Here is a 26,371-nt window from a genome sequence, read left to right as displayed (position 1 = left end):
AACACATAAATATACTCCTTGATGGTGCTAGAAATTCGTGACGTAATCAAGCTCGGGGTGCGACATTAGATGTTTATTTGAGGTAATTACTCAGATAATTGACACTGGTAATGGACATGAACAGACACTAACATAACCCTGCCACATACAATTACAACCAGTGCATAGTCGTCAGTGTTCTCATTAGGAACCGGCCACCGGCCGAATTGACCGTCTACTCTGCTGTTTCGGCCGGTTACAATTGGCTCAAGTATATTAAAAAAAAAATAATAATAATAATTTATTTGCATTTAGTTTGCTCTAATTATTCTCCAAAGTGAGTGTTTTATGAGCTACTACTAATAAATCAGTTGAGTATATTTGTGTGCATGTTATGTGCACAAGAAGCATTGTTTTGTTTTTGAGTAACGCTATTTACGTACTTAATTGTCTAACTCTTATAATTACTAAATCGTCATAATTTGGAAACTTTTGGTCAACTCTGAATGTACCAGGAGAAACCAAATTGGAAAAAAGGACCATACTGTAATCCAAATGTGTCTGTTTACTGCAGCTCAGAATACACCAGATTGCAGCTCAGAGCATCTAAGTTTTTTTTAAAAATTTTGGGGGGTACCCCCAAACCCCCTGCCCGCACTCCCCCACGGCCTTTTGCAAAAGCATTTTGGCCTGTTACTATAAAAGATAATGAAAACCCTGAGTCGTACCTGCATTGGCTGATTGCAACTTAAAAAATGGTGGTCCACAATGTTTAAAAATAAGTGCAAAAATTGCTCAGTTGCATCCAGTCTCATTGTACTGAAGATGTGATTAATTAATAATTTTTTATTTTTCTACTGGAGATATGCAAACTTGCTTCTCCAACTACAGATATGATTACCCATGACATGTGTAAAAGCTTTCATTTTGCCTCTGCAAGTAATCCACACATATTATCAAGAGCATATAAAGAAGGAGAGCGTACAACGGTGAAATGCTGAAACCATGCTGCAGTATTAGTCGAATTAATAAACTTTGCCCGTTTTATTTTGACGATTCTTTGTGGTATTATTGATCAGCTGTCCTACCTTGCTAATATAAAACAAACCACTTGTCCCTATGATGCCTCTACGCTGAGATAATGAGCGGTGAAAATCTGGTATTTTTGCCGAATTTTCTCACATTTCCAGTCATTGACGCAGCCATTACTCCACAAAAACGTCTTGTTATTTATCGCCCCTTACGCTGGATGTAGTAACACTATAGTAATAACGTATCGAGTCAGCGCTGCACAGCGGCGACGTGAAGCAACATACAGTCCACAAAACGAGAGACAGTCGCAGTAAAACTGATATCGAGTCGGTTTTCGGCGAAAATACCAGATTTTCACCGCTCATTATCTCAACGTAGAGGCATCGTAGGGACATGCTGTTTGTTTTATATTAACAACGTAGGACAGTGATCAATAATACCTGCCAAAGAATCGTCCAAATTAAATGCGGGAAGTTTATGTAATTGGTACTAGTAGTCGGCTAGACATTGTTTCGCAGTTCCCGTTGTATCGGCATCTCCTTCCTGTTTTACGCTTCTTTGATATTTATCAGTGGATATTATCATAAATAGCACAACCTGGCTGTAAGGGATGTGTGCTCCGGGTAAAATTCGCAATTAGCAGCACTGGTTTGTGCTAATACAATTAGTGGGGAGACATGGCAGGGGATTGTGATACTGTAATAACTTTTCAAATGTACATGTATCGTGGGCCGTGTGTGCAGCAGCCAGCAGAGAGTGGAGACTCACTCCACCGCAAGCACACAGCTGGGTGATCTGATATACTCTTGAGAATGTCAGTAATCTGTCCTCATCTAGATAATCTTGCCATTCGCGACTTCAGCGAAATCACTATGTGTTCGGGTTACAGCCTATTAGACGAGAGGTCTTCATAGAGCCGAAAGTCCGTATATGACCAAAGGTCCGATAGACAGAAGGTCCGTGATGTAAGCGATAAGTTTATGTTGTTTCAAGGTTTATAACTGCTTATTTTCGATCAATACGCAGTGGCTCTGGCACTGCACGCGGAATACGCAGTGGGCAGTGGCCAGTAAGAAGGAGGAGGGGGAGAAGGGAGACAAGAAGGCTGTGAGTAAGGAGCAGGAGGGAGCAGGAGGGGGAGAAGGAGCTGGGTGGAGGAAGAGGGGTTGAGCAAGGGAGAAGCTGGGGAAGGAGGAGGGAAGGAGGGGGGAGAGGGAGCTAGTGGAGGAGGAGGGAAAGGGAGAAGGCTGGTGAGAAGGGGTATGTGAGGGGGAGAGCTTGTGAGAAGGGAGGAAGGGCGGAAGGAGAGCTGGTGGAGGAGGAAGGGGCGAAGAGAGAATGTGGTGGAGGTTTTATTTGGTGAGAATGCTGGTGGTGGGGGGGTGGAGGAGGAGGTAAGGGAGGCAGGAGGGGATGTAGATTGAGCTGGTGAAGGAGCGTAGGGGGAGCGGAGAAGTTCTGTTGTGTTGTGAGTAAGGAGGGGGTGGGGTGTGGAGTAGTTTTTAGAGGGTGGGGAAGAAGGAGGGGGAGAAGGCGAGCTAGAGGGAGGAGGAAGCGGAGAAGGAGAGAGCTGGTGAGAGGAAGGAGGGGGAGCAGCTGGTGGAGAAGGAGGAAGGGGAGGAAGGGAGAAAGGTGGTGGAAGGAGGAGGAGGGGGAGAAGCTGTTGTGGAGATAGGTCGGAGGGGAGAAGGCTTGTGGGTTGTTTTGAGAAGGGTGAGGAGGGTGGAGATAGCTGGTGGTGGTTGTTGGGTGAGAATGTGAGTGAAGGGGTAGTAATGTGGTAGCTGGTGGGAGGGGGGGAGTAAGGGAGAATCTCGGTTAGTAGAGGATGAAGTGGAGTAGGAGGGGGAAGGGAGTCTGGGTGGAGGAAGAGGGGAGAAGGGAGAAGCTGGTGGAGAAGGAGGAGGGGAAGGAGGGGAGAAGGGAGCGGGGTGGAGGAGGAGGGGGAGAAGGGAGAAGCTGGGGGAGGAGGAGGGAAGAAGCTGGTGGAGAAGGAGAAGGGTAGAAGGGATTTATGTCTTGTGGGTGGAGAGGAGGATTAGTGGGTGAGTGTCCCACTATACCTGTGTGTGCGTGTGCGCGTGTGCGTGTTTGTCACAAATTAAGTAAAGTATTTCACTATGATTTATGAAATCTTCGGTCTATCGGACCTTCGGTCTATAGGTCCCTTTTCAATATTCGGTCTATCGGACCTTTGGTCTATAGGGCTGACCCCGGGTGCATATAGGAATCTGTTATTTGATTTTGTGTTTCATGTGACACACATCAAACAGTAAGAGATAAAGGTCAGCGAGAATGTCTGGAGAGGCCAAAAGCTCCAGTAGCAGTGAGACCAAGGATTGTGCAAAAATAGCAGGTATGTTACTGTGAAAATGGAGAATGTTTAGTCTCTCGAACCATTCTCTAAAGAATATTTGCTGTTCTCATTATGTAGTAAGTTTCTCTATCCACAGATATAGATAGACTAATATAGTCGTAGAGCAAGGGTTAAAACTCCAAAAATATTATTTTGGTACACCTATTATATATACTTGTCTGATATTGTGAAATTGTAATTATGTATTAAATGATATATTAATTCATTTTTTATATATTAAATTATTATAGTTAGCATCACACTTAAAAATATTTTTTAGACAAAGCAGGGTGCGAAATTAACGGGAGTCCGGAGTCAAATACTCCCTGATTTACTGGCGGACTCTCTGATTTGACATATGCAGTCCGTGTGACTCCCTGAAAATTCTGCCATACTAGCTAGTTCGTTTTGGAGCACGGCCTCGCGGAATTACTGTATTTTTTCAGCTAATGTCCAAAGAAAATTTGGCAGACATGCAGCTGCATGAATCTTAAAAATAAGCACATGCGGAATTGTTAATATCTTTAATTTTGAACCTCAGAGTGCGGACTCCCTCATTTTGCTGCGGACTCCCTCTTTTTTTGGTCCGTTGGACTCCCTTGTTCAAAAGTTAATTTATACCCCTGCAAAGTGTTATACTGATGAGAAATGATGAGAGCTATGATTCAGGCACATCACTCAGGCGAGTAGGACAATGCTCAAACATGTTCTCATTATGTCTCATGTTCTCATTATGTCACATGTTCTCATCTTCTCATCTTCTCATGTTCTCATGTCTCATGTTCTCATTATATACATGTTCTTATTGTCTACATGTTCACATTCTACATTGTTCTTATTGTTCTCAATGCTACAAAGTTCTAATTACAGGATGGTTGTTAGGAATCATCTGCTTGCACTTAACAGTGCATAATTCTGGCATCTTATTCGCGAGCGAATTGTGTGGCAAAACCTGCATGTTGCAATATCCCTGGTTTTAGTCGATTATTTTCAACTAACAAACAGATGCCATTCTTGTGGCTCTAAAAGAGTATTTTATTTTAAAAGAAAATCTCGTGAATCACCTAACATCAGTTTCAGTTCAGTTAGTTAGCCGATGTTCAAGTGGCAAAGCGTTTTCTGGCAGAATAGTGTGAAGTTGTTGACACTATATTGTCAGCAAGTTGACTCTATTGACGCTCAACTACATTCAGTGACTGATCTTTTGATCTGATGACGCTTGTAGCAGAAATGAATTAGGAAAAAGTTCCGGTTCGGCCGACTGTTCCTGAAGGTATCCGACGGAACCGGACTTTGAAAAATTGGGGATCCGGCCGGATCCAAGTTCCGTTGCACCCCTAGCTATGATGTGCTAAAACAATTTAGGGACCATGCTAGAGAACAGTTTGTTGGTTCTGAATGATTTTGCCTAGAGAATTATGAAGGCCATGGTTCAGCTCTTGCCTTTTAAAATAACTATGCCAAGCATCTACCTATTCATGTTGCTCATTTCAGAAAAGTTGTTCTTTCTTAATTAATGTTTTTTTCAGAGAACACTTAAGTGCTCTTTGTTTAATTGTAATAGTTTAGACCAATGAATTGGGCCCAGGATTTTTTACAATCTGCTCTTTTAATTTTTAATCCTCTATCATGTGGAATATAATTATGTAAACTCTAAACATTAATTTTTAGCTCATCTGACGTAGTCAGATGCAGCTTGTAGAATCGCATGAGCGTGCGTGCGTCCGTGCGGTCCGTCCGGCCGTGCGTCAACAGTTGGGCACAAATCTGACCCGCTTGACGTACGGTCACGATATTCTGGATGTCGGGGGGATTGTCAAAAACGAGTTGGGATGTCGAAGCTGGGGGTCAAAGGTCAACGGTCAACAGGTGTAAAAGAAGGGGGAACATTCCCTCCTTAACTTAAGGTATAGGGAGGAAATGCAAGATTGCGGCACAAATCTAAACGGCTTGACCTAGGCTCGTAGATAGTCGTGTGTATAGCATCATGGTAGGAAAAGCCATCACTGTGGCCGAAATTGGAGGTCCACGAGGTCAAAGGTCAATGGGCGCACAGGGCAGATTTTAGACATTTTCTGAGGACATGGTCTGACGGAGCGATTGAAAAACTTTTTAGCTCATCTGACGTAGTCAGATGCAGCTTTGTAGAATCGCATGATCGTCCGTCCGTCCTCCGTCCGTCAACAGTTGGCACAGAATCTTAACGCGCTGACGTCGGCTCACCGATATTCGGGACGGGGCGGGGGGGGGGGCAATCCGAATGACGACGTTGTGGATGATGTCGAAGCTGGGGGTGGCATTAAGGTTCAAATGGTCAAGATGGTGTATAGTAAGATAGGGTGGGAACATTCCCGCTCCTCGTTACCTTAAGTATAGGGCAGGAAAATTGCGATTGCGGCCACAATTATTTAACGGTGCAATTAGGCTCCGTGATAGTCGGTTGTATGAGCATCATTGGTAGCAGAAAGCCATCACTGTGCCGAAATTGGAGGTCACTAGTCAAGGTCAATTGGGGCACAGGGCAGATTTTATACATATTTCTGAGAACAGTCGTCTGAACGATTTGAAAAACTTTTATTTTTCAGCGGTGACTGCTAGCATTTTATGGCTTTATTCGAAAGGACCAGAGATAATGTAGCTTTGCTGCTGATCAGCTTTGCGAATTGTTAATGTGTGTGTGGGTAACGGCTTGTTGGATCCCTTCAGATAGGGAGGGTATAAACATTGGATTTGTTTACTGTTCTGTTAGAAAGACATTTGACTGCCGGGTTTGCTAGTAGAGATTATACATGCCTGGATGTATGAGCTACATTTCATGGTGAAATTTTCAAAGCTAAATTTGGTTAGATTTTATGCTCTTAATGTCGTTTATAATTTATTCTTTTTATGCGCAATTCTGTATTGTGCAGTGTGTAGACATGTAACGTCGCACTGCCATTGGCCAGCTGCAGTGCAATGTGGTGGTGATATTACTGTGTAGTTTTTTACTGCGTTAATTAGTTACAGGTGGCATCTCTCTATTTCAGCCTGTAGGCTTGCGTAGGTAAATGGATGAGTGCTTACCTTTTCTGTCTTGCAAATAGTTGTTGCTACTACGTACGATGGGAGCTTCCATCTTGAATCTTAAGACACTTAAACGTACGCGCCATCTCGTGGCAACTTTCCCATTCCCAACATAACGATCCCAACGAACATTCCTTTGAGAAGGTTCCTGATACCATCCCTGTGCCTTCCACTGTTTCGGCGTGTATGTGAACACATTTGGGACTAACAGGGTTTACTAGAATCACGCCGCTCCACCACAGAGTACGTGAGATGAGCGCTGTCACTCCGTGGCACTTAATTGTTGAGCTTTAATTTTGTTTGACTGTTTCTGATCATTTTGACACTAACATAGTGCCTCTCATCTTACCTACACCGTAAAGCACTTCACATGCTATATCACATATCATGTGTTAGATCAAATGAAGATATGACAGGGTTACTTCAAACTCGCCATGTAGCGCAGAAAGAAAAATCTTCATGTAGACCGGTTGGTAGATTTCTAGTAATAATTTTGTTGGTTGGTATGACATGTCATTTCTTACCAACCGTTGGTGGATATAGCGTGGCCATTAACCAGTCTTGATTATCGACTTTGAAAAGAGAACATGAGATGTCACTCTATCGCATCCTGGCTCACGCATTGTTACATATGATATTGATATCATCCTAATAGGTGCAGGACAGAAGTCATCCTCTACTCTCAGAAGTCATGCCAGCTTCCGGGGAGATCGTGAGAGAAAGATTGGTCACAGAAGAGTTGATTCCTCTGGTCAAGTGTCGTACAAAAAGGTTTGTTTGTAGTAGGCTAATATAATGTAAATTTTACAAACATTTTGGTTTTCATGTCTTCCATGTTGGTTCATGATAACTAGAGCCATCATCATTACCCCACTTTGACACCAAGATCAACCCCAACGTTCCTCAGATGGCAGGTTGGGAACTGTTCCAATTTTTGAATTTTATATCTACCTGCACAGTTGTGTTTATCGCAGCCATGGTTATTTGATTGAGAATTGTGTCATTTTGATTATCATTCAGAAATTGAGATTGTACTTCACAGAATGGCCAATGTAGTCAGGCGGAAACCACTTGAGGCATTCACAATCCGTGATCACTGGCTATGTTGAGTGGCTGACAATTCACTACAGTGTATATATAGTAACATTTTCAGCATGTTTCATTCTTTTAGGACCCATATTGTATTGTGAAATTTACTTTTAGGTGGGCAACTCTCAGATAATAGAGAGTATAGAAATGGGTATTCGATACTCTACTAGCGGCACAGCTCGAAAACCCGAGCGTGATCTTTTAATGCAAGACTTTCAGGTTGTAGAAACAATCTTCTTTCCCAGGTAATAGCCACATTCATTTCATCAGTATTCGTTTTTAATGCTTTTGTCATATTCAGTATACTCAGGTCTAGCTACGACATTTATATTTGGTATGTGGGGGTGCAATCTTAAAAGATGGAGCTAGTTCAAAACTAGAGTTCGATGTTATATGGTCAGTGAAGGGGAAGGGAATATTTGTAATTTATTTCCCAAAACAACATTTAAAAAGTTTTGATCATTTATTTATTACAGTGATGGTGGAAACCGTACTCCAGCCCACAAGTGCAGCGAATTTCATTTCAAGACATATGCACCAATGGCATTTAGATACTTTAGAGCTTTATTTGGTATCACACCAGATGACTATGCCGTAAGTTTGAGTTTTTTTAGTTGTGTAACGTGTAATTATAAGTACATTTGACTATAAAAAATCCCATATCTAAATCCGAATCCTTCGTTAAGCTGCCCTACTCCTTATGAGAATGCACATCACAATCGATATTATCCCATTGAAGCAGTTAGCAAACAATTAAAGTTTCAACTAATTAACAATGATAAGAATAAAAATACACTACAGAAGTAATTATCAAATTAGATGAGTTAAACCAACTTAGGTCAAATTGTAATATGATATCGTAATAGTAGGTGCATTGCTATGCAATGTGATCACAAAAATGGTGGTACAGTTTCACGTTACATTGTATTTCTCATAGTTATAGGTGATTATACAAATTTGGACTATACATCAATAAATGGTACTTTTTAGGGATAATATATAACATCCTTTTCCATATTTTCTGTGCAGTCATCGCTATGTAATGAGCCGTTACGCGCGCTGTCCAACCCGGGAGCAAGTGGCAGCATCTTCTACATTACTAATGATGATGAGTTTGTTGTAAAGACAGTTCAACACAAGGAGGCTGAATTCCTTCAAGAGTTACTTCCCGGCTATTACATGGTATGTTATTTGTGACAGATGAAAGATAGGAACTGAGGTTTGTGGTGATGGTCCTATTCCCTTCTCACCTGACCATGCAAGCAGTTGCTCATTATCTTGTTAATAACGATTTGTTAAATAACTTAATCTAAGGCAGTCATACAATAGCTTTTTACGGTATATTCATTTACCTTTTTTTCATTGTGGTATATCAACTTTTGGGCAATTCCATCGTGACTGACGTTACAAATTTGAGGTTATATGAAAATGAATTATTGTACAGCTGCCAATGCCATTAATTATTTAGCTGCAAGTTTTGTGGCTAGCTATATTTGGCCCTTGCTAGACATGGAAGTATTGTCAATTCATCATTAGCTCTGTGCTTCTTTTGTGTTGAGGTGGAAGTTTGGAGCGTGACTGACGTTACGAAAAATGGACATGCAAAAAAATTAGTCAACTTTGATTCAAAATTGTCTTCAAACTACTGGATGTACAAAAAATTGTTGCTTATGCCAAATACAAGACCATATCACACTAAAATACACAGAATAAAAACAAAAAAAATATTGTTTATTTTTCCAGTAATGTACATAAATATAGTGTGACTGACGTTACTGTGACTGACGTTACGATTTGTTCACTTACAATAAACAGTCCGCAAGCCAACACCTTTCATATATCTATGCTGTCATCTTGGCTCAGTAGGGTAAGATAAGAGTTCTAAACAATATGGAGTTTTCATGTACCACAAATATTAATTGAATTGTCAACAATTCTATTATTCTAATCTAAATGACAACATACTTGTTTGTACACAGATGTACCTATGTCAGCGTGTTTGAGAGCAACAAATATTAATTGTGAATGACAAGCAATATAAATCCAATAATTGTCCTTCGGATATCACGATGCACACATAGAAAAATGAAACATCTAATCTAGGATATGAACATGTATGCTGACTGCCAAATTATGGAATGTCGCAAATGGTAAACAATTCCTAATTAATCTATGTAAATATGAAATCATTGTCAGAACTTTCTACTTTCTCCAAGTCCAGAGATGTCGTTGGAGTCCAGGTGGCAGTTACCATCATGAGTAGGAAACTCACTGTGGAAAATCTGGGAATTTGTATAATCCACGTCTGTTTACAGGAATTGGTACCTCCAGCCGCTTCTTAATTGTGTCCTTGGTGTAGAAGATTATTACTATGGCTTTATTTAAATGCTGATTCTGCCACTTAACTTCAGATGAAACTGTGACTGACGTTATATGTGACTGACGTTACAGATTTCAGCCCCTGCCCTGTCAGCACAAATAGTCGAACTGGTGTTTTGTTTGCTATGAATGAGTTATTCATACCGTCTAGTAAAAGACACATCTAGACCATGAAGGAAGGCTTAGCAGCAAAATAAATTGATGTTTTTTGTGACTGACGTTACACGTGGGCTAGAGCTATCTTTGGAACCATGTGTTGAGAAAAGTAAAAAGGACTTTTTCTTCAAAGTTGAAATCTTTGTAAATTAATCCATTAACTGTAATCTGAGTTAAAAATTTTATACTGAAGACCAGTCTGTGTGTTTGCAAAGAGCTTTCAAATATAGGGTAATTCTACTGTTTGTGAGCACAGTTAAGTGGCGCTTATTTTTGAGGGCCACATAAAAACATATGAGAGGCCCCAGAGACCAAATCTATCATTTCCAGTAGCTCTCATGTCTTATAATGTTACTGCACCAGATAAATATTTTCTACACTAAAATTTGTTGTTGTTGTCCAGGTCCACCTATTCATGGATAAAAAATTGTTTTTTAGCACACATTATAAATAAGCTAATGAGAGGTGTTTTTTGTAAATTTACAGCTGTTGTAATCTGCTTGTGCTGCCCCTCTTATTGACTGAATAAACTTGGACTATAATATTACACTAATTATTTGTCATGAAAAAGTGAAATCATGTCTCCTTACGAAGCGAATTTGATGCGCTATCAATGCGAGAACAGAAAGGATTTACCGTCATGTTCATTAAGTGCTGGCACGTTTGGAAATTATGGGACCGTTGTCTGAAACAGTAGAGTTGTGACTATAATTACTACTGTGATAACACTCAGTGCTAGTGTTATTCTGCAAGAATAACTACATCATTTAGCAGAAATGCACTGTAGCAGCAAGCTAACTTATGAAAAAAACAGGACCTTGGTAATTAACTGCACATGACAACTAATTGGAGAAGGATCAATCCTACGTACAAATTTGAATGCATTTAACGTGCAAAACTTCATAACACCGATTTTGAGCTCATCTGACGTAGTCAGGTGCAGCTTATAGAATCGCATAATTTTCCGTGCATCTGGTCGTCCGTGCGTCCGTCAACAGTTGGGCACAAATCTTAACCGCTCGACGTACGGTCACGATATTCGGGACGTTGAAGGAGATCATGAAAAGGACTCGGGATGACAAATTTGGGGGTCAAGGGTCAAAGGTCAAGATGTGTAAACGGAGGGGGAATATTTTCCCCTTAACTTAAGGTATAGGAAGCCTAACAAAGGTGTCACTACGCACGACTTAAATGTTACGTTTATAACCGTAGCAACAGACCTCAGATGAGCCCAGACGCTCTGCGGCTCTTGTTATAATTAATTACATATAAATAATAACTGTGTGAAAAAAATTACATGAAATCTTATTTCTTCAGAATCTGAACCAAAATCCACGCACGCTGCTACCAAAGACTTTCGGTCTGTACTGCTATCAATGTGGAGGCAAAAACATTCGGCTGCTTGTCATGAATAACTTGCTGCCAACCTACATCCGAATTCATGAACGCTATGATCTTAAGGGCAGCACTTATAAGCGAAAGGTGTGTTCATTGGAGATTTTAGTGCTAAGGGTGCAGGGTTCAAATGTTACCATAGTAAATAGGGCAGGTACTTTTGTATTTTTTCCTACTTGTAGTTGTGCTTGAAAGTTGTGTGATCTCGATGGCTATCGTACCTTGTTTGCCACTGCACTGCTTCTATAAATTTCATGTTGCATATAAATCATCACGTGCCACAGCATAATTTGTAGTACAAGGCTTAATATATGCCAGTGCCCATCCGTTGAAGGCAATGTTTGCATTGGTGCGCCTTTGCCATGCTGTGTCACCCTAAAATATCTTGAGCCATCCCAAAACAGCATTGACGTTGCTCGAAAATTCCATCCCTGCTAATGCATGTGCACTATGAAGCTCGTGGTATTGAGTTTCTGCAGACATTTTGAGTGGTTTGATCTGTAATAATCACTGATACCCTTTGTCTAAAAAGACTTGTCAGTGTTATCACAAATTGTATACATAGATTAATGCACATGGAATTGATAAAATAATGTTACTGGCTTTGGTATTTTTGGTCAAAAAAGGAAAGAAGAATGGATTCCATTTATTTCCTCTATTCTGATAGAACAGCGAAAACCTGTATGTATATATGGCTGTTTAGGCATCAAAACAGGAGCGCCTAAAACGTGGTCCGGCGTTAAAAGACTTGGATTTTATGGATGAGCATCCTGAAGGCTTATTTCTCGAGAAGGACACGTGCGATGCACTCATCAAAACACTACAGAGGGATTGTAGGGTAGGTATGGGATTTGAACCTATTATATATATAGCCTATATATATATATGGCCTTTCCCTTTACCACATTTCATTTTGTGATAAGTTCCAAATTTCAGGCTTGTGGTGAGTGCAGCAACCATACTGGAGCCCTGGCATATCTCCCTCAGAGTAGGCAGTAATAAGGCAGTAACAAGGCAGTGTTGTTTAAGTTTCTGCCAAAAGCTCTTAATGGGTTTGACCAAGAGGGCAACCACATTGTTATCACAAATAGAGAGGCAGACCTCACATAAAGTTAAACTTGCAGAGTATTTACGAACTTTGGACAAAACTTGGGTACTCATACGCTTAATCGTGACTAATACAGTCGACTACGGACATTTTGGACATAGCATTTTCAACGTGTTTGCAAAACGAATACATGGGGGAAATTTCCTGAGCACAGCCAGATTGAAGGAGAGTTGGGCACAGCATTTTATAGTGGCTGACTCATCAACAAAGTGGTGGTGAACTCTCCTGAATGTGCCAGTGGGTGGCAGGCTGTTAGGCTGAGAGGGTCTCTGTCCCCCAGGGTACTGCCAGGACGTACCCTGGGTACGGTCCGGTATACCGGAACGTACCCTGGTACCAGAGCATATAAATCAACGTGATTTATATGCTCTGCTGGTACTATCTAATATGCCGGACCGTACCTCGCCTACTCCACTAACGAGTATAGGGAGTCGCCTACGCCTACTCCCTAACCCTAACACTAATCCTAACCCTAACCCTAACCCTAACCCTAACCCTAACCCTAACCCTAACCCTAACCCTAACCCTAACCCTTACCCTAACCTTAACCATATCAGATAGTTACCAGGGTACGTTCCGGTATACCGGACCGTACCCAGGGTACGTTCCGGCAGTACCCTGGGGGACATAGACCCTATGAGCGGCTGTTAGCTCAGTACCAGCAACAATATGCATGTACCCGCTTAAGATGTCATGCAGTTCCCTGTAATCACTTCTGAATTTGGCAGTTTGTACACCAATTAGTTTTGATTAAATTTCTGACCACCATTATATAAAAGGGCCACCGTCATTGTCTAGAACTTGTATCTTGCCTGGTATATTAAAAAAATATTTGTTTAATACAGGTTTTAGAAAGCTTCAAGATAATGGACTACAGTCTTCTGGTTGGTATCCATAACTTGGATTTGGCAGCTAAGGAGAAGGTAAATATTTTTATTACCTTTATTTTGTAACCTAATTCTAAACAGCATAACACACACTTTTTTTTATTTATCTGAAGATTAAGGGTTTTCAGTCACCCTTCTCACAGCATATTTAAACCACGATTTGTTATTTTTCAAGGCATTGAGCACTGACTATATGGGGCTATTATATGGCTATACTTTTGCTGGATGTGAATTAAGGGCACAAAGTTATACAGTGAAGTCTTTTAGTGCAATCTAGTATCAGTACTAGTAGTTCATAGCAATGCCGATTTTGCATTTACTTTGTTTTCTTAAGTGCAACTCATTAAATATTTATTTAAGAAATGCGATAAAGACAAAGACAAAAATAATACTTAACAGTTTATTATTCCTTGGCTCACCACCATCCCCTTGGATATATCTGTCATCTGAGTATTGTTTGCAACTTCTTGTTTTTGTTGAAGAGCTTATGTGTTTTCAACAACAGCAGTGTAGGCAGAGTGAACAAGCAGCCAAAAGTAAAACTATGCAAGAGGCGGGAAACTCTACTGAGCATGGAGATGACAGTGAAAGTGCAGTATCATCTAGTCATTTATCTAGGTATTTCTTATGGTTCAATAGCAAGTATGTTTTTCTTCTTTTATATGCTCTTGCAAAGGAAGAGTAGGAAATTTAAAGTTTTGTATCTAGTAAATTGTGCAACATTTTATCATTATTACTGCATTCTTAATCCAATTGTTATGAATTCTCTCTTCACTTGATTTCTTTCGAATCGTTCACCTATACGGGCAGTTTGTGTAATCAATTTGTCTAGTAATTTCGTTTGTTCTGTGAAAGGTCAAAGTCTGTGCGTCGAGAGAGAATATCAGCTTATTCCACAGCCATGGAGTCCATACAAGCGGATGCCGAGCCAGTCGACCTGGACGATCATGATGACGTTCCGTGAGTATAATGTCTAGACTTCTCTAGAATTTGTTAGGGAGAGATGTAGGGGTGATGAATATGGTTGTTGTAGTGGTAGGTATAGAGGTAGTGTTCGAGATAGATGTAAAAAATGAAAATGAACTAAAGTGTCACTTTTCCTCTAAAATAGTTCTTGCAAAATCTGTTTGTCCTCAGGACCTTTCGTATTAGCAGGTAAAATCATCAGCAGGTAACATTGCGTACAGTTTTATTAATTAATAATTAACACGTACTCTCTAGCAGGTGCTCAAACCTACCACTTTCAAAACTTGTAAGCAAGTTTATATGTTTTATATACTATTTTAAGCTCTTCATTGTTACCAAAAGCATATTTATGGTATTGGGTGGAAGTTAAAACAAGTGGGTAAAGTCACCTAGAGGTCTTTTTAAAGTAAGTAAGATAGTGGAAACCCACAAAATAGTAAAAAAAATTACAGTAACAGTGATAAAAATCTAGTATATCCCAGTCAGCTCTGTGAAGTTAATTCCACCAATTCACAATTCGGGTAGGTATTTCTGAATTAACTGAAAATTCCAAATTAGTCTTAGAAAATATTGTTGCAGGGCTTCGTGTAGATACAGAGACGTCTACGTATGTTACTGTTTCTGTTGGGAAGTTATGAATGTTTCTGTTTGTTTACATGTGTTTTTCACAACTCTAGGAAGGGAGGCATCCCAGCAAGAAATTCCAAAGGAGAGAGGCTACTTCTATTTGTTGGGCTTATAGATATTCTACAGCAATACAGGTTTAGGAAAAAGCTGGAGCACACATTCAAGGCGATGGTTCACGATGGTGTAGGTATTTTATATGTCTGTCTGTTACTTGTCATAACAAACTTATCACTACTGAAAACCTGCAGTTCTACTCACACAAATTACTTCGTTGGTGCTTTCCCAACACGCATGTCTATCTGCTTATAGTTCCAATATCAGACGCGTAGTTGAGCTGTCGGTTCTTGCTTATAGCAAGACGTTGTTATAGATCTATGCAGTCGCTCATTCTGCACATGGTATTGACAACGGAATATAATGTGTGCCTGGCTATCTGTGCTTTTGTGTGTTGTGTGTGGAGTGAGTTGTGTGTATGTGTGCGTGTGTGTAATCTGCTGATACCTCCATCACACGGTTGTAGGGGCCGAAATTATTGCCACTTCTAAAACGACCTATTTCACTGTCTGATGCTCTTATACGAGATCAGCAGGAGTCAGAAGTGAGAATTTCTAAACATTCTGCTATGTAGTAACAACAAATGTAAAAGGATTGAACATAATACAACTGGATCTCATATTAGCGTGATAATTGGTTCCCGGAAAACCATGATAGTAGGTTGTATATTGATTGGAATAACGTCCTTGGATTTTAGTTTATGAAATTAAAGTATTAAATTGTCATGTATTTGTCATTCGTAGTTGTGAGTGGTGTAATTATATAGTGCCCGTACTAAAGTGACAGTAGTTTTTTGTCATAATACAAAATTTTGTATGAATATATACAATATGACTATCAATGATATAACAAAATATTGCAATACAATACACAAGATCAGACTGTATTATTTTCAGTATTTTTATCTTGTATTGTCTGGTGATAGATAGCAGATAATATGAAGGTTTTGTAGTTATTGTATATTCATTATTGTTCCTTAGTGTTGAAATTGATACAGCAGATTCCCTATTTCTTTAGGGCAGCAAATCCACAGGATTTCGTTGATAAAACGTTAATTTCCCCCAGTCGATGACATCAGGAATAAGAAAGCTCAGTTGCCCAAACAAACGTTAAACTTATTTAAATGTGCTATATCTTTAACACTTCAAAGTAGAATAACTTGTCCATTCGTTTTTGATGGTAATGAATCCTTGGACTTGCATCAATAAATATAACTTATAACGGGGCTCTCTTAAGATGCACATCTTGCCAGAATGTCAGCTACTTGTTTAATTCAAAAAAGGACGATTGCTTTGCTATTTTAATCTGAAAAATCCACTCGTGTGTTTGTGGGCAGGATGCTGTGTCTGTACACCGGCCCGGATTCTACGCACAGAGATTTCTGACATTTATGCTTGAAAGAGTTTTCAAAAAGATCCAGTCACGTAAGTTGTCTGCAGGTATCAACTTGCATCGACTGACCATACCTGTTGCATGCTGAATTGGATTCGTAACATTATCGTATGCTGTCCCCCTTTCAGCAATTATTTCATGCTGTGTTTAAGTTATTGGTTGTGCAAGTGTTGGAAGATCTGTGTGCAAAAATGTACGAATATGCCTTGGCAATAATTCGAGGTAATGTTTTAGTTTTGTCCATCTAACGTGATAGATGGTCCAATTTGAGGAAATATTGGAGACATTCCTAGACCAAAGCTTTAATCACTGTGCGCAAGCAATATTAGATTCTTCGTTGTTTTCGGAGTGAACCAGGGTTGACTCGATACAATACATAAGCATGGGAATGCATAAATATAGCACATCTCTATCTTGCTGAAAAGTGTTGTGCCTAAACAATCTGACCTTATCCAGCCAGGTTCAGCCTACTAATACATAGTAGATGTTTGTATAACTACGTGTTAATTGCTTCTCTGTGTGTTGTTCATTTGTTCATGCTGCTTGTATAATGTGTCACTTACAGTCGACCAACCAGAGTATAAAGGACCACACCGTATGTTCAGAAAGCTTGTCCATCTAGGTAAAACTTACTTCAGCAATAAAAATGTGATTTTTTACCATAGTTCAGATGAGTACCCAAGAAGAAAATCTCCTATGTTTGCTTTGCTTGCAAGCTTCAGCTCAGTTGGCATGCACGTGCATGTTTTTTTCATCGTGGCCCACAGGAAAAGGAATAAATTCACATCTATCTATCCTGCATGAAGCTGTTAAACTTGGCAACGTTCTCCCGTTCTCCGTAAGAACAGTTTTTTTTATTCTGCATTTATTTTAGTCTCTTTTAGATACAATTAATGCAAATACACTGCTTGAAACAACTACCATGACTGCTAGAAATGTTAATTATGGCATTACTGCCAGTAATTTCAAGTGATATCTTATTAAAATTATTAACATTATCACTCCTGCAAAGTACAGTCTTGGTGTCATTCGGCTGACTTTTGTTCAACAGCCACGATTATGATACTACGTCATTTAAGAAATTTCTGGGACTGCTCAATGTCGCACATAACTCAATTTAATAATACCATGATGAATAATCTACATATTAAATAATACGGATGCTCCATATCTGCCTTAATTGTCACACCGGTGACTTTCAGAATCTATTTTATGTGTAAGTTCCAATTGGGAAAGGTGATATTCAAATTCGTGATGAAACTTTCCAGGATTTTTCCCATCTCTGGTCAATGTCTTATCGATATTCCATTGCATTCCTATGTGAAACGTGACTACACATGACCGTTTATTTGCAAATTTGTGTCATCACACAACCTTCCTTCCCGTGTTCTGTTTTAAGTTTCCTATCTGTCTGTAAACTGTAAAACATGTGTGTGTTTGTGTGCCTACCTACCTGTGTGCCTGCGTGCGTGCATGTGTCCGTGTATGTAAAGTTTCTGTACGTGTAATTGTACTGTGTGAGTATTTTTACCTCCGTCAAGGGGTTGGCAGGAGGTTATGTTTTCATCGGCGTGCGATTTTAGCTCACCTTGACATCGTCAAGTTGAGCTATTGCCATGGGTTGTCGTCCGTCGTACGTCCGTCCGTCCGTCCGTCCGTCAACATTTGGTTTCGGTCAACGATACATCAGGAACAGGTTTGACCCACATGTTTGAAATTGGGTGTAGTTGTTACTGCTATGCTCCATATGGAACGTCCTATTTTGAAGCACGCCAGTCGACGTACTTTCGAGCCACGGCAATTTTTGGCAAAAATGGGAATTGCCATTAGTCAGTTCAGGTTCAACGGATTTTGCTCATTTTTGGTATGTGAATGAATAAGGGCTAGGGTTTTGATATTTAAAAAAATTATGCAAATTCGGTAGGGTTGGCAATTATATAGCATATTATATAAACACAAACAGTCTGTGGTGTCACACTCGTCTGGTTCGTTTTACAAGATTTCATTGACAATATCTTTAATGCAAAATTTGCATTTCCTCTCCACTCTGCCGATAAAACGTCTATATTAGAGTAAGAATTTACAAAACATGTTGGAACGCATAAATCCTATTTATTTCAAGCGCCATCACTACAAAGCGGTTATAGCGCCATCTACGGTCACAAATTGTGATTCATTTTGGTTTATAAATTATTATTGCGATATCAGATGGCATCGTTTCTATAATGTACGTCGATGGTTGCTCAATTATAAACTGGACTTCTTCTTACTCACTCATTTGTGTCCTTTTTTGTGGTGAGCTACAGTGTCATTGACACTTTCATTTGGTTTGTAACACCGTTCTTTGTGTACAGCAGCCTAACCTAAAAAGTTATGGACGGATTGTCATAAAATTTTCTGGATAGGTCAGAAATGGGCTAACTTAGAACTGATTAGATTTTGGTGGTGATCCGGATCCAATTAATTAATTAATTAATTAATTAATAAAATTTCAGGATAGGTCAGAAATGGGCTAACTTAGAATTTATTACATTTTGGTGGTGATCCGGATCCAATTAATTATTTAATTAATTAATTAATTAATAAAAATTTTCACAGTGAGAGAATTCAGCTGCCTTAGCGGAGGTCTGCACTCTCCGAGTGCTCTAGTTCACTATGTATTAATATGTTATTCACATCTATATCTCATATTGAATGTTGGGTCAGTTTCTTTATAGTGAAATCTGAGAGCGAAGTAGTTTATCGATGTAAAGCCTCATATGGTTTGTATATAGGTATAAAAATGTGTAAAATGTTTAAAAACCCAAAACATCTCTTTAGTGGTCATGGACTCTGGAGATCAGTTGTTTCCTGTATGGTTTTTGCATGCCTATATGTGTATCGCATGATTTATTTCGGTGGCAATTTGCTCTACTTGACTATTTATATAGCATTTGCCTATGCATAGCGAATTTAGGTATATCTGAATAAGTAAGTCAGTATATACATGATAACGATGATAAAACTCTTGATATGTATGAGATTTAGCATTAAGTTGATACTTTATTTACATATTATCAAGAGTAGATAATAACTTAGTAGTTATATGGTTATATTATCTACTCTTGATATTATATATTGTATTCAAGTGTTGGGTACCTTCGAGGAAGTCTCATTGAACTTTAAACTGTGACTATGCAAATATTGTAAATAGGTTGAGAAACATCTTTGTGATAACTCATTGTTTTCCTAATGTCAACCCCCCCCCCTCTGTATTGCTGTTATGATATAGTTCCGCCACCACAGAATACCACAAACAAAAAAACAGTTGCCTATAGCAAGTATTCATTTCTTCACGAAGGAATATCAGATAATCTGCAGACATTTACATTCCTGCAGAGTATAATTTCACTGGCTTGTTTCAATATTGGTGTTATTTCAATGTTTTTATTGCTTCTGTTGTAACACATAGATGTCTCATTTCGAATATAGGCGATGAGCCAAGAAGAGAAGCCTTCCCCCACCGGGACATTTCGAAAACTAACATTTTCTGTTAGCTTAAGGCCCCCGCACACGGTGAGATTCGTGCTGAGCACGGAGCGTGAGTTTCGTGTTCAGCAGGTACCTCACCGTGTGTGGGGTCGATTTCACTGGGTTTTCGGTCTCGTGAGACGAGGCGTTGAGGAAAATATCTTTCGTCTTTGATAATTTTGGTCTCATGAGGCTGAAAACTCAGCGTGTGCGGGGGTGTGAGACTCCTGCTGAGCACGAAACTCAGTGGCAGCGCATTTTGATTGGTTCAGCCATGCACCCGCTCCAATGACCGCTTCGTGCACCCGTGCACCAGACAGTGCCACCAGCTCGTAAGATCCGTGCTCAGCACGAATCTCACCGTGTGCGGGGGTGTGAGATTCCTGCTGAGCACGAAACTCACGCTCCGTGCTCAGCACGAACCTCACCATGTGCTTTAGATCAAGAAATTCACTTGCTTAAATTTTTCATTGTTGTTTTACATTTTGTGTTCATTATTCCCATCTGTAGAACTGATGTAGCAGATATGATAACAGTGTTAGTATAGGGTCTGACGTGTGTTAGTACACAAGGCATAAACTAATTTTTAAATAATAGAGGCAATTCTGATCAAAATTGAAATTGATAACAAGTGTTAGTGTGAATGTGTGGCTTAGTGCAAAAAGGTTTGCATGAGTTTCATGAGCCATATTTCGGCAGTTTTTTTCCAGTTGCAGTTATAGTGATGCACGGTTTTGTTGGTTGACACGGGCCATAAATTAACTTCCAAACTGTGATGCAAACCCAGATAATTTGTGTCCTGGAACATGACTTTTGAAAGACCGATTTTGCAAAATTTATAGTTACACAGACTGATAATTACATAAAGATGTACAGTGCATTATTTAATTATACAGTAATTTAATTATATTCAGTAATTTATTTTTATTACAGTAAAACAGCTTTTCAGTTACCAATTGCAGCATGCAATTGTGAAATGAAATGTGATTGATGGCTGCGTAACGGCAAACTTCATTCATATAAAAACGTATAAAATGACCTATTTTAAATAATGTGTGTGCGTCTGTATTTTTCAGCACTGAAACATTCTCCAACCAAACGGAAGAGCCTTGTTTGCAAGAGGCAGATGAGCGTAACAGATGATGCCAGCTCTGAAGATGGTTCTACTTCAAAGAATGTGGGTGATATTACTGTAAATGGTAAGTAAACAGAGTAGTAAAATAAGCACACATAAAACGTGGAAACTGGGTAAAAGATATTCTCGTGAATAGAACTATGTAGTTGAAACATTATGGATGCAACATGGCATCTTATGCCACATCTTTACTATGGTGATAATACTACCCTTGGCAGGAGTGCTAATAGTGGCTAGTTGTTATTGTTATTATTGTTGTTACTGCATCAGCAGCATGCATTTGATGTCGTCGTCATTGTTCTTGTTGTTAATTTTATTATTCATTGGCAGCGCTGCATGCATTTGATGTCATCTTCATTGTTTCTGCATGACATTTTTAGAAATGAGTGAGTTACCGAGTTATGCTTTATTTGAGTGTCTTGAGTACTGTAAAGTCACTTATTTTTGTGGGTTCCAATTTTCGTGGTTTCAATAAAAAATACATGTTCGTGTGTTCTTAAATTTGTGGCCTCCACTCCGGAACCCAATTGACATATGTACATAATATTTCGTTGGGTACATAAATTCGTGGATTGATGGACCCACGAAATCCACGAAAATTAGAACCCCACGAAAAAAAGGATTTTACAGTATTTGTTTATTTGTATGTATATGGTAAAGATTAATGATATAAATAGAGGAAAATTAAGAACATGTTTGCTTTGGCGTTTTTTAGATGTTAATTAGTATGGTTTGGGATTTCTCTGCATCCACTGGTTGTATAGTTCAAAACATTTGTTGAATGAGATATATATAATGTGTTGATCCAACATATCATGCCAACTGTATATATTTCCTTCTAATTAACCAAGCGTCATGCAGTAATATTGAGAATAAAAAACAAAATAATGACAAAAACAAAAGCAAAGTGCTGGCTGCCTAGGAGGGCCAATACCATGCTCGCGTTGTGCTTAGGAGGCTGGGGAGAAAGCTGTACGCATGTGCACGTACACTTACAGATGTATCTCTCTAGTAAAGATAGAACTGGATGTCATTGAATTGTTTTGATTCACTTCTGATGTCATTCATATCTATGATAGCATGAACATGTCTGTTTTGTGTACAAATGACCTAGTATACACATGTATGGTCATGATGGCCAGTCTCATAGACAGTGTCAATGTACTGGTTTTATTTATTATTATAGATAATGCAGTGTAATTACATGCTAGTTTTCTTTGTGGCAGTGGCTGGCACGTCATCTCCCCCACCTTCCTTCTCTGAGGCAGTTGCACAGACGAGCACGCCAGCCAAGGAAGCGTCTACTAGAAAGAATGATGAAGTGGTGGTGTCATTGGTTAGCACTCACTCCATCTCCATGTCATCCACATCTTCAACACCAGCACGCAGCAGAGGTTTGCTCTCTCATTCTCTTCAGCTCTCTTTATATAACAAGAGATAGTAGATCGATGTTTTTTAAGAGCCCTATGAGCTATTTGTAAAGGCTACCAAATATGTTGTTTTAGAAAGGTGAGATGGTCATAGCAGCTGGAGCAATGTGTTATACCGTCATCAACTTGTATTTTCTTTGTGATGGCAATATTACAATTATCCTCTGCTAGTTTTAAAATTGTATTGAATTTCTCTTCTCTTGAAGTTCGCTAGATTTACCTCTGCACCTACTGCACATGACCTTGTGACTCCTAAATTTGTACTCAGTGACCAATCAAAAATATTTAACTATCAACTTGTAGTGCACCCTATACCCTTTATAATGATATTTAAAATGTTAGTATAAATAATAATCGATAAATTAGCAAAACGAATCAATTGTATTTCATTGATCCCTAATTTGAAAAATTTCAATACGTGGATTTACTTACTAAATCACTCGTTTCATGTCAGATTACAGAAGGATTCTTTAAATATAGACCATAAGCTTTATTAAAATATTAAAGTCACTATGTCATATATGAGGGTAGGGTGGGTATGGAAATATCTTTTTTCAAGCTACATTTCAGGGTTTGGCTCACACATCTTTTTTGTTTTTAGCAGAGTACAACTGTGCAAGGCATGTGACCTTTGATACGCTGACGCCACCCCACTCTATTGAGGGCAGTACTCCTACATTTACAGAAGGAACACCGAGTTTCACTGAGTCAAGTTGTAGTGAGTTAGATCTAGGTAAACATGTACCCTAGTAATTGGGATGATGCTAATACACATTGATTGCTGCTTGTGGCCTTCTCTCCCTAATGCTATTGGTCATTGTTTAGAACTGTTCAGTAAGTAATACATTAGTATATATTCAGGCCATTAGAAGAAACAGTAATATACCACTCGTCTATGCATGCATGCAGTTTGGTGTACACAATTCGTGTACACTCCTGTTTACACCTTGCTGGTTCCTCTGTCCCTACATGAGGAGGATTCTAACAGCACCTACCTCCTCCCTTCCCCCTTGCCCTCCCTCCTTACTCCTCCCTCTCTCTCTCTCTCTCTCTCTCTCTCTCTCTCTCTCTCTCTCTCTTCTCTCTCTCTCTCTCTCTCTCTCTCTCTCTCTCTCTCTTCTCTCTCATCTCTCTCTCTTCTCTCTCTCTCTCTCTCTCTCTCTCTCATCTCTCTCTCTCTCTCTCTCTCTCTCTCTCTCTCTCTCTCTCTCTCTCTCTCTCTTTCTCGTCTTCTCTCTCTCTCTCTCTTCTCTCTCTCTCTCTCTCTCTCTCTCTCGCTCTCCCTACTCTCGCCTCTCTCTCTCTCTCTCTCTCCTCCTCTCTTCCTCTCTCTCTCTGCTCTCTTCTCTCTCCTCTCTTCATCTTCTCTCTCTCTCTCTCTTCTCATATATATATATATATAATATCATATATATATATATATATATATATATCTGTCTCTCTCTATCTGTCTCTGTCTTTTTCACTCTATTTCACTGTCTCTTTCTCTGTCTCTCTCTCTCACTTTCTCGGTCACACTCTCTCTCACTTGCACTCTCTCGTTCTCTCCCCCTCTCTGCCTGGCATGCACGCGTTAAAGTAACAAAGTATACGATGAATTTTCCTTCCTACAGATACTGCAATAGGGTTAGAGCACATTACCCCGATTCTTCCGCCTGCAGGTCTGACCTTCTCTACAATCTCCCAACACTCCGAAAAGTGTAATGTGATCACATCTCATGCTCCAGTCACCGTAAAGAAAGATCGTAGCAGTGAAGTCAGCTGCGAGCAATGGGAAAAGGGGGAAGCAAAGGTGAGAACAATTACGTGAAGTAACCTAGATGTATTCCTCGGATGCTATGTGTAGCTTCCATGTTTATATTATTTTTGTAAATTTATATTTTTTGACAATGTTATTGTGTTTTTTTTGCATTCTTATTGAGAGAGTATTAGCGTTTATTTTGGTTGAATTTACATATCTACTTGGCAGCATGTACCATCTGTGGTAACATCTGTAGTCTATGTAATCTGTGTAGTTATTTTACTTTCTTTGGGCAGTCTCATAACAAGATTCCACAGAGCTTGAGCATCTTGTGTGTGATTATAAAGTGAGACCATTACTATTAAACTCGTCGTGTGAAATTACGTTCAGATATTTGGTATAGTGATCCCGGGTTACGGAAGCAGTGCGTTCCTGTAGAATGTATGCAACTCAAAATATAATAACGTGAATGTTTTCCCATTGACCTCCATTATATCGTGGGAAATGCATTCCTTTAAAATTTTATTCAGTTAAACGATGTAAGACAAGCACAAGTATGAGTGACCTATTTATTGATGTAATATGGTCAGGAGTGGATAATAGAGATGCCTGATATTGTAGTAGATACAGAAAGTACTTGAATTTAGTTCACTGGAAACGAAATTGAGTTTGACGTTGGTGAGATGAGAGTTACTGTTAAAGAAAGGTAAGGGACACTATGTAAAGCGTCTTCCTCTTTTTTAGTAGCTTCAAGCTCTGTTCGGGAAGCAAAAAATTTATCCAACGGTTTGGTATGTTATCCAATAAGCTATTGCGTGAAGGGGTGACATACTGCAGGAACACGTGAGACCCGTACACTATGTTATGTCTACACTAACGTTTACTCTGAGTCTAGTGAGCTGTGCACCGTCATCGTTCAAAGCTAACCCACTCGATGCCTTGTCGAATGAGTGTTTGGAAATTTTATTGGCATAGATTGAGGAGCTATAGCTATAGAAAGTAGCAGTCATGCTTTTGAAAGGTTCCGTAAGTGTAAATTGACGTGCTGGGTTTCGAATTCCATTGGGAGTCGTGATTGTGAAGTTTCATTCTCATGGGCGAGTTTTCATAAGCCGAGTCTTCGTAATGCGGGGGGATGAATCTGGCTCAAAACGGTTTTTGAGTGTTGTGTGATGGCAGCTCAAAATAATGAGAAAAATAGGGGCGTTACGTGAGAGTTTATGGTCATTGATCATGCTTGAAATTGTCAGAAGATAAAACAATTTTCCTATGTCTGTTTCCTGCTTGTTTTCATGGAATACAAAAACTAAAACTGTTATTGGTGCATACACTATGTGATGATCTTGAAAGTTGTTCGAGCAAACATTGGGTTTTGTTGCCCTCGAAAATTAACGTTACTATCGACAGCATTGATCTTCTAGGTCCACAAAACTCCATGTTTCCCTTGCAGCCATGCAATACTTGTATAACATATTAATATTGTATGTGAAGCAAAAGTATTTAGCATAAGCTAGTCAGACATTTCGTATCAGGTGCCTATATTTAGCCTTTTAGAAAATTACTAGCTAAAGAGTAAACAATTTGTTGTTGTTCTCTGTTAGAAATATTGCCCATTTTTCTTGCTCGTTTTAAATAGTTGAGTTATTTTAGATAAATTATATAAAATATGTGTTATGTTCTTATATGTTTATTTTTACTCACTGTATTAACTGTATTTCACTACGAATTTTTTATTCGAATACTTTTACATTAGTTTGTAATTTCAGTTATTTAGCTACCTAACGCATATTCAGTCTAGTCCTTGTCACTAGTAGAATATATGCACTTCTCTATTCACGAAATACAAGTTTAATGCTTACATATTTCATTCACTTAGTAATAATTATTTGTTATAGTTGCAAAGCATCGCTATCAACATCATCAGTTGTAACAGTGGCCAATTCCATGCTATCACAAATCTGGTGACTTCTCAGTCTCTCATAGTGGTTTCCGGCTCGCCTTTCGCCTACACATTTATTGCATGCCCGTCTCTGGTGTGTCCAGCAGACTGGCATTTTATTTTATGCTATTAC

General features: G+C 39.3%; 1 protein-coding gene across 5 annotated transcripts; it reads left to right on the top strand.

Moving 5' to 3' along the window:
- The first annotated feature begins 3,282 nt into the window (after positions 1-3,282).
- Positions 3,283-26,166, top strand: LOC106809415 (phosphatidylinositol 4-phosphate 5-kinase type-1 alpha-like). 5 transcript variants are annotated; one of them, XM_014812489.1, is made up of 17 exons: positions 3,283-3,367; positions 7,086-7,201; positions 7,634-7,764; positions 7,996-8,113; positions 8,549-8,701; positions 11,372-11,536; positions 12,153-12,287; positions 13,403-13,480; positions 13,953-14,062; positions 14,300-14,404; positions 15,088-15,220; positions 16,428-16,515; positions 21,070-21,192; positions 21,509-21,514; positions 22,355-22,522; positions 23,160-23,291; positions 24,172-26,166. In XM_014812489.1, the coding sequence occupies exons 1-17, from the start codon at positions 3,307-3,309 to the stop codon at positions 24,366-24,368; spliced, it is 2,019 nt and encodes a 672-aa protein (XP_014667975.1). In that variant the 5' UTR covers positions 3,283-3,306; the 3' UTR covers positions 24,369-26,166. The 5 variants fall into 5 exon arrangements, with proteins under 5 accessions (XP_014667975.1, XP_014667974.1, XP_014667977.1 ...); XM_014812488.1 differs by having other exon boundaries at positions 13,950-14,062; positions 23,163-23,291; XM_014812491.1 differs by having other exon boundaries at positions 13,950-14,062; positions 24,220-26,166.
- Positions 26,167-26,371: the final 205 nt, after the last annotated feature.

Source organism: Priapulus caudatus, unplaced genomic scaffold (genome assembly GCF_000485595.1).
Source record: "Priapulus caudatus unplaced genomic scaffold, Priapulus_caudatus-5.0.1 Scaffold352, whole genome shotgun sequence".
NCBI classification, from domain to species: Eukaryota; Metazoa; Priapulida; class Priapulimorpha; order Priapulimorphida; family Priapulidae; genus Priapulus; species Priapulus caudatus.
The sequence above is the reverse complement of the archived record's forward strand: the minus strand, read 5'-3'. Positions and strand labels throughout refer to the sequence as shown.

Excerpts from the sequence above, each read along its gene's own strand:
- LOC106809415 (XM_014812487.1), top strand. The coding sequence starts at position 3,307 with ATGTCTGGAGAGGCCAAAAGCTCCAGTAGCAGTGAGACCAAGGATTGT. Across the intron at positions 8,702-11,371 it reads TACTTCCCGGCTATTACATG|AATCTGAACCAAAATCCACG; the intron begins GTATGTTATTTG and ends TTATTTCTTCAG. Across the intron at positions 22,523-23,159 it reads AACACCAGCACGCAGCAGAG|CAGAGTACAACTGTGCAAGG; the intron begins GTTTGCTCTCTC and ends TTTTGTTTTTAG.